General features: G+C 51.8%; 2 protein-coding genes across 2 annotated transcripts; both read left to right on the plus strand.

The window, feature by feature from the left end:
• The first annotated feature begins 40 nt into the window (after positions 1–40).
• Positions 41–1966, plus strand: LOC120431998 (uncharacterized). The gene has a single exon (XM_039597132.2). The coding sequence runs from the start codon at positions 767–769 to the stop codon at positions 1964–1966; it is 1200 nt and encodes a 399-aa protein (XP_039453066.1). The 5' UTR covers positions 41–766.
• A 224-nt stretch (positions 1967–2190) lies between these two features.
• Positions 2191–3867, plus strand: LOC120431995 (uncharacterized). The gene has a single exon (XM_039597129.1). It carries the CDS (start codon positions 2191–2193, stop codon positions 3865–3867), a length of 1677 nt encoding a protein of 558 aa, XP_039453063.1.
• Positions 3868–9183: the final 5316 nt, after the last annotated feature.

Below are 9183 nucleotides of genomic sequence, written 5' to 3' on the forward strand. Positions count from 1 at the left end.
GACTGATTGTGGTTTTGTAGGTAGGATTGTTCGAATTCCAATTATCAGTCTCGTGACAGCAACGGTCGAGAACAGACGTGCGGGTGTTTTGGTCCGTGAGTTTTACGGGAGTGAAGAAGAAAAAGAAGAAGTTCGGTGCGAGAGTTTTCGGCGTTTTCGCGGGTGATTTCCAGCTGTACGGTTCCGGAAAAGTGTGGGCCGGATTAAATCCGGGTAGTGCTTCGCCGAGACCACGCCGGGAGGGCCCCGGAGGCGCGGCCAGCGGCGGAAAAACAGATTTTCGGAGGGTTTCCTCCTCCAAATCTGTCAGTTCGGCCCCAGGGCGAAGAACCTTTCGTGCCGGGAGTGAGGGAGAAAGGGAGAAGTGGCCCCAGGGCGGAAGAATCAGAGTAAACGGTAGTGCGAGGGAGACAACCAGTGTTTTACCAGTGTGGCCAACCCAAGCTTGGCTTCTGCCACTTGGTAGCGGGGACGCACACCCGCGTGCCAGCGACACTGGTGTTTGGACGACAAAGGAGCGGTGCCGGTGTTGCCATACCAAGTGTGGCGTGCTAAACTTGGTAGCGGAGACACGCACCGGAAGGCTAGCGACACCTAGCGGGAAAAGGAGAATTGTGTCAGTGTGTCCAGCTAACTTGGAAACAAGTATAGTTGGAGCACTTTTTCGGCCGAAGGCAAAAAGGTAAGTGTCTTTACTTACTAGTAGTTTTACTACCGACCTACGCAGGTCGCCTCGATCACCGAGGAGACCACCCCCTGCCTGACGATGGTCAGGAAAAAGGGGGTCCAGAGCGACCCGGGTGGAGGATCAACATCCTCACCCGCGCTCAACGACCGAACGTTGCCGGAGTGGCTGGACAACCAGGGCGAGCATGGTCCGGTGACCGTGCTGCTCATGGCCCCAGAGCATCGTAAAGGCAAGCTTCCGAACAACCCGTTCGTGATCGCCAAGTCGGTCAAGGAGCAGGTGGGCTCAATCGCGGCAGCCTACCGGGACAAGGACGGCCATCTGGTCGTCAAGGTGCGCTGCGCGAAGAAGGCGGCGAAGCTGCTCCAAATGAAGGAGCTTATCGACGGGACCAAGGTCACGGTGACTGAACACGCACGGCTTAACCAAGCCAAGTGTATCACCACCTGCCACACGGTCGAGGATCTCTCCGAGGAGGAGCTGACCGAGGAGTTGGCCGACCAAGGGGTGATTGGAGTTCACCGGCTGGGACGAAAGGGGGGCAAATCGGCCACCATGGTCATCACCCTCCGCGGCACGGTAGTTCCCAAGGAAATTTTCTTTGGGTTCGACCGGTGCTCGACTCGGACCTACAAACAAAGCCCGATGCAGTGTTTCCGCTGCTTCGGTTACGGCCACACCAAGGCACGATGCTCAGCCGAGCAGGAGCTGTGCAGGAACTGCTCGAAGGCGCACGCCATCGAGAAGGACAACGACGGCAAGACGATCTGTACCGCGGCGGCAAGCTGCATTCACTGCAACGGGGCGCACTCGCCCACGAGCCGTACGTGCCCGAAATACGCCGAGGAGGAGGAGATCAACGAGATCCGGACGAGCGAGGACAAGTCGGCCCGCGAAGCCCGCCGGCTGTTCCTGGAGCGGAAGGCCGCCGCCACGAGCGGTAGCAGTTACGCAGCAGTGACCGGAGGCGGAAACAGCGATGCCAAACAACTCGACAACGTTAAGAAGGAGCTGGAGCGGACAAAGCAGGCCTTGGTGTTGGCACTTGAAAAGGTTGCCAAGCTGAAAGAGGTCATCAAGCAGAACAAGAAGTCCAAGCCCAGCGAACAAGCGACGCCGGCCGAGCAGACTCAAGTGGAGTCGGAATCGGATATGGACGTCGAAGAGGAAGAGAAGCGCAAGCGAGCGCGCCAGCACAGCTCTGATGAGCAAACCGGAGAAGACGACGACGATGACGATGATGACGAAGAGGAAGAGGATGATGAGGACAACAAGTAGCCTATTCCAGAGGCTCCCAAGCCTCTCAAGAAGAACGAACGCACCAAACCCGTCACCGAAGAAAACCTCAAACCCATCATCAAAACCAAACCCAAACCCCCAAGCAAGAAAAACCAAAAGGCCACGGGTCAAGTTGACTCGAAACCACCCAGCAACAAACAGAGGAAGCTGTGATGGCCATCGAGCCATCCAGCTCAGTCGAAAGAACCCGAGAACCCAACGAGATGAATCCGACACCCTACCAGCCAGAAACTAACAACCCGATGCTGTCCGCTATTAGCCCTGCCCCTGCGGACGGGGCAGTGGACAGCATCCCCAAACCCACCAACGAACCGGTCTCTACGGAGGCCAGCAAGAACAACAACCAACGCCGGAGCGCCTCGCCATCGCCGGGACGCCCCGAAATCAAAACGACCGCCATCGCCGTCCAATGGAACCTGCGCGGCCTTGCCGTCAGATCCAGCGAACTGCAACAACTTCTCGAAGAGCACCAACCAGTGGTAGTTGCTCTCCAGGAGATAAAAACAAAAAAGAAAAAGGACACCGACAAGCTCAACAGGGAACGATACGACTGGCGTTTCTGCTTTAAGCCCAGCGACGGGTACTCGAGCGGAGCCGCACTCGGTATCGACAAGACAGTGCCGCACAGTTTCCTCGACGTACGGGGACCACTACAAGTCGTCGCCGCTCGGGTGGAGTGGCCGATCGCAGCAACCTTCGCCTCCATCTACATTTGTAGAGAGGACGGGAGAGCGGAAATCGAGGACAAACTGGACAAACTCATCCCTCAGCTACCGGCACCGGTAGTCGTGCTCGGTGACTTCAACGCGCACAGCCCCCTGTGGGGCGGCAGCAACTTAGACCAACGCGGAAAGGCGATTGAACAAATTTTAGGCAAATATAATTTAATTACCCTCAACGACGGAAGGCACACGAGGGTCGACCCGCGGGACGGCCGTTCTTCGGCCATTGATCTAAGCGTCGTGTCGGACACGATCGCACCCGAGCTGGTTTGGTCTGTGGACGTCGACACGAGGGAGAGCGAACACTACCCGCTCTTCGTACACAGCGTCGACCACACGCGAGCCAAGAGAACGCGAAGACCAAGATGGCAGTACGAGAAGGCAGACTGGACAAAATTCGCTGACGAGGTCAGCAGATCGAACGCAGAGAACGCCGAACAGATCGAAAAGGCGATCGTCACAGCTGCCGAAGCCAGCATTCCACAAACCTCGTCCAAGGTGGGGCGCAAAGCGGTCCATTGGTGGAGCAAGGCAGTGGAAGAGGCTGTCAAGGACCGGCGGAAGAAGCTCCGTCGTCTTCGGAAGATGGACGACAACCACCCGAACAAGGCCCAAGCACTGGTGGCTTTTAAAGAAGCCAGAAACGCAGCACGTAAGACCATCGCGAAAGCTCGAACCGACAGCTGGACGAACTTCGTCACAGGCATTTCCCCTAGCAGCAACACGACCGAGATCTGGCGCCGAGTCAATGCGTTCCGCAACGGTCCGAAGGTCAGCATCCACCAGTTGGTGATCGACGGAAAGTTGGTGGACGAACCGGAGGAGGTCGCCGAGACCCTGGCGGACTACTTCGCCAAGGTATCCGCTGCCAAAGCCCCCACCTATCAACGAGCAGTCCCAGATCAACCGACGCCGACGTTCGAAGGAGGCGACGAAGAACAATACAACCAGGACTTCGGCATGGAGGAACTGGACTGGGCCATCCGAAAGTCGAAAGGGCTGTCAGCCGGAGTAGACAACATCGGATACCCCATGATCCAGAACCTCCCACACAGTTCGAAGGCCCAACTGCTGGAGGTATATAACCGAACGTACCAATCCCGAAAGCCGGAAAGGACTATCAAACCGTCGGGAACCAGAGGCCGATCACGCTCGTGAGCTGCCTCGGCAAGGTCCTCGAGAGGATGGTCAACCGGCGAATCGTCACAACCCTCGAAGAGCTCGGGGTACTTGGGGACGACCAGCACGGCTTCCGGCGAGGGAAAGGAGTCGATACATACCTAGCGGAACTGGAAGACCAAATCGAGGACTGGATCGGGAAACGGCAACACGGCGAACTGGCAATGCTGGACCTAGCGAAGGCGTACGACACGGCCGAACGGGTTCCAATTCTCCACAACCTACATCGGTGGGGAATCCGCGGCCGGATGGGTCGGTTCATCGCCGACTTCCTGGAAGACCGGACATTCCGGGTGGCCATTGGCAACTTGTTGTCAACCCTCCGGATCATGGAGAAGGGGGTCCCACAGGGCACGATATTGGCCGTCACGCTGTTCCTTGTCCGGATGACAGAGGTCAAGCGCTACATCCCGAAAGGAGTCGGACTCAAGCTGTACGCGGACGATATTCTGCTGATCGCACACGGCAAAAGCGCTGTGTATGTCCGTAAGAAAATCCAGGAAGCGGTGACCGGAGTCGAGACCTGGACACAATTCCTGGGCTTCGAGCTGGCATCCACAAAGTCTTCAATCATCCACATATGCCGAAGAAACCGCCACGAAGAACGGAACTCAGTTACAACGGAGGCCGGCCCGATCGAGAACGTCAAGCACGCGCGCCTTCTCGGCGCCACCTTTGACGGACGCTTTAACTGGCGTCAACACATCTCCGAGACCAAAGAGAACATCGAGTGCCGGAACCGGATCCTTCGTGTAATCGGAGGACACCGGATCAGCGGAGCCAGAGGGACACTCCTGGACGTGCATCGAACGGTTATTCAGTCCCGGCTGTTTTACGCTTGGGGCATAATCAGCTCAGCAACGCCAGCCGCTATCAGACCACTCGGACCAGCTCACGTGACCGGAATCCGGAGCGCATCTGGAGCCTTCCGGTCCAGCCCATGCAAGGCGATTTACGCCGAATCCGGACAACTACCATTTGAACATGCCGCTGCTTCGGCAACGGTTACGAAAGCCATCCGGCTTGAAGCCGGAGGAACTATCGGCCCACACCACTCGCTGAGCAAGCGAGCCAAGGAGGAGTTCAACAAGCTCACCCGCATGGAGTTGCCCGGCGTCGAGCGAAAGCTCAGGATCGGAGACCGCCCCTGGCACGCCGAAAAGCCAAGCATCGACTGGGAGATGACGGCGTACGTGCGCGCTGGCGAATCATCCCAGAAGGTCAAGGCGGCATTCGGAATGGTCAGCCAAAAATACGCACACCACCGCAAGTTCTACACCGACGGGTCCAAGGACGACGACTTCACCGGCTGCGGGATTGTGGACGGCACCGAACGGATAGCCATCCGCCTGCCCGCTCAATGCAGCATCTTCTCTGCAGAAGCCCACGCGATAGCGTCGGCGCTGGAGAGGGTCCCTGACGGTAACACCACACCGATAGTGATCTTCACAGACTCAGCCAGCGTGGTCGAGGCAGTGGAGAACGGCATCTCTCACCATCCCTGAATCCAAAGGATCGAAACCCAGATGATCCAAAAGAACGCCACCCTTTGCTGGATCCCCGGCCACTGCGGGATCGCAGGGAACGAGTTGGCGGACCAAACGGCCAAGGCTGCAAAGCTACGCCAAAATACAGTTTCACCAGTCCCGGCCCAGGACATTCTGCTGTGGGCCAAACACGCAATCCGCCTGGTATGGGAGAGGGAATGGCACTCCGAAAGGGATCTGCACCTTAGGAGGGTCAAACCGAACACCATGCCCGGCACCGACCGACCAAGCCAAGAAGAACAGCGTGCACTCACTCGCCTTCGAATCGGTCACACTCGCCTCACACACGAGGGACTGTTCCGAGGCGAACGAGTGATGTACGACACCTGTGGCGTACCGCTGACGGTGGAACACATCATCTGCTCATGCCGCAAATTTGACCAACACCGAGAAGACACAGCACACAATATCTACGGAGCACTGAACAACGACCCGGAGGCCGAGAGGAAGCTTCTCCTCTACCTCCGGAACACCAAACTGCTTGAACAGATCTAATCCACTGTCGCGCCCGGAGGTCCCGGGGCCCTCCTGACCACACGTCCCGGCAAGTGGAACAGGGAACATCCTCCGGCTCCTCCGGGGTGCCTGGAAAGACTGGAAAGCAACGAAGCACCCAACGGGAAGCCGGGAGACCCGGGCCCCCCTAACCACAAGTCTGTCGAGGAGTGGAATAGGGACAACCCCCCGGGCTCTCAGGTGTACCATTGGAAGAGGACGCACAAGGGGGCTAACAACCCCCGTTCATTAGGACGAAGCCATCGAAATACGGCCCAGAAGGCCCAGCGCTGGAGGTGCAGCCAACAGCACGAGCACAGAACGAACGACGCGAGCGCCACGAGCGTTGCACCAACGCTGTACGAGCGTCGCGAACGCTAAACAAACGCTGAACGAGCGTCGAACGAGCTACGAGACCAATTAGCAGCGCGGCGGGATCAACCGACAGCGCGGCGGAGTTGATCAGTAACTCGGACCAGTAGCGAGAACCAACAGCGAATACTAGGGAGAGTGACGAACACAATAAATTGTCTAGGTTATCAAATTGTTAGGGATGGAGGCGATTACGATCGCGAGAGATGTAGGTTATAAAATTATTGTAATTTTCCGAGCAGGCAGCGAATGACCAAGTTGGTTAAAACTGCCTTAAAATAAATGAACCACCACTACCATTCCAATTATAAAACATCATAAAAGAGTCTTATATTGTTATTTCTCGTCACTACCTCCCCGTGCCGGGATTGGGTAATTTACGCGCCTGCTGCCTTCCTTGGATGTGGTAGCCATTTCTCAGGCTCCCTCTCCGGAATCGAACCCTGATTCCCCGTTACCCGTTGCAACCATGGTAGTCCTCTATACTACTATCAATAGTTGATAGGGCAGATATTTGAAAGATCTGTCGCCGGTGCGAGACCATGCGATCAACAAAATTATCCAGATTTCAACTCAAGCGTCACGGAGGACGATTGTTGTTGTTGTTGTTGTTGTTGTTAATTTCTTTATTTCCGGCAGCTTTAACCTTTCGGTCATTCGCTGCCCCTCCTAGCATGCATTTATTATTCTATTTCACTTTTAATTTGTTATTCTAAGGTTCGCTGACAATCGGTGATCCGTCTTCTCGGCGCCGTTCGGCGCTCGCTCGGCAATCGTTTGCTGTTCGTTCGGCCACTTGTGGCTGGCGGCACCTCCATCGCTGGGCCTACTGGGCCGTGCTGCTGGTATTTGTCCGAGGGAACAGGGGGGTTTTCCCCCTTTGTGCGTCCTCTTCCACGTAGGGGCTGGGAGCCCGGGGATGCCACACCTATGCCACGCCTCGTCCGACTTGTGGTTAGGGGGGGCCCCGGGTCTTCCAGACCCGCGGGGATCTTCCATGCTGCTGTAGAGATTTGGCTCGGGCAGTGATATTATTGAATAAATACGAGGATATGTTTCCTCTCTCAAGGTTCGTTTAAGACTAACTTTATTTCTCTGTTCTACAGTCGGTTCCCTACCTACAACACTTCTGAGAACCGACTTCTCATCCTAAATGTCGGCGGGAGTCCTAATCCCACGCCGACGCTAGACGAACCGTAATAAAACTTTATTACGGTCGCATCCTGCATTTCCAAGCCACATGCTCATGCGCATCGTCAACACGCATTAAGTGCGTGTAGCGAAGGACGATACGAAACAGAGACACAAACGGTCGTTCTGTTTAGCATGTAACTTGGGAATGTAGTGGTGGTGATTACCACATCACTCACCCCTATAAACAAAAATGTGATAACATTTTTTACTAACATTTGCTAGTTAATCTTTTTTTTCTTATTTTGTTTCAACCAGTCGTATAGTAGTTTCAATTAGTTTTCAACTAGAAAACCTTTCTGTTTTTGCAAAAGTTTTTGTTTGAAATGATATTTAATTATTTGTGAAGCAATGTATTTTTCAAACTTTATGTTAACTTTAACTGAACAATTACTGTTTACTTTCATGCTTCAAAGAATCGAGTTTAAATTTAAGGACTTATATTGTTGAAACTTATCTTATTTATTTATGATTGTCCTGAAACTTAGTTTTTGATTATTTTATTATTATTTCTTCATTTTTTTTTTGTTTGATTACCAGTTTTTATACTTTCATAATAATTTAATTAAAACACAACAGGGTGATACACCGGTATCCCTGCCCCCATAAATTTTGGTTTGGAGTACTATCAAGTACTTAAACCAAATCAAAATTACAGAGACTGTTTACTCTTTTTTTTTTTTCAGTAGGGATTCTTTATATTCGGGACAAAAACTATAATGAAGAAACAAAGAACTAACGCAAGAAGTCATTGATTGAATGTTTTTATGTATTCGATTTTTTTTTACTGAACTCACTTAATAACGCATAACTTCAAAAGTTGAACTTTCACAACAATAGTTGTTAGTGTCAATCTTCTGGAACCCTGTTCCTTCTACTTGGGAACATAATTGAACTTCTTAACAATCATACATGGCTGTTTCTAGTTCAAATTGACAATTAATGCCACTTCATAACACGGATAATTGCTATGGCTTTCATAGTCTTATTGGAATTTTAATAACTCCAGCCAATGTTATGGAATTCTTCATGAGCAGAAACACGAAGAGAATGTTTTGCCTCAACAAAATATCTCTACTAATGCTGCTCGAACTCGTTCTTAAATCAAGACACCAGTACAGGGACCTCATTTTAAAGGATGACTGCATACGCCAAGCTCAACAGGCTTGTTCGAATAATTATCTTGTTAAGAATTGCACACTGTTAAAAAAAAAAATCAAATCGAGTCAGTTTGAATTAGCAGGGTTATATGCCAAAAGGAAAATAGTTTTGAAAATATATTGAGCATCAACTAAACGTTGAAAATGCATCAATGTTAACTAAGTTTTTATTGCCTTTGGTAATTATTGCCATTTTTGAATTACTGCTAGAACAATTTGTTTTAAATTTAGACTTTTTCATGTCCAATTTTCTTATTAAATCTCCAACAGAAATATCTGGAGGGGTTTCAAAACAATTTTGTTTTGTGTGAATGAAACCAATTTTGTTTGTTTGAGTTTCATCAAATTCACTTTTACACGCTTTATTGTAGTTTATATTTTTTTTCTTGAACCTACAACTGCGTTCACGATGACCAATTTTTCGACAAAAATTACATTTTATAGCACGTGATTTTACAGTAATCTGTCCTATTTTAATTTTTGAAATGTCATTATTTTTCCTGTGAAATGATGTGAAATTATTATCATTA

This window comes from Culex pipiens, unplaced genomic scaffold, assembly GCF_016801865.2.
Source record: "Culex pipiens pallens isolate TS unplaced genomic scaffold, TS_CPP_V2 Cpp_Un0171, whole genome shotgun sequence".
Taxonomy (NCBI): Eukaryota; Metazoa; Arthropoda; class Insecta; order Diptera; family Culicidae; genus Culex; species Culex pipiens.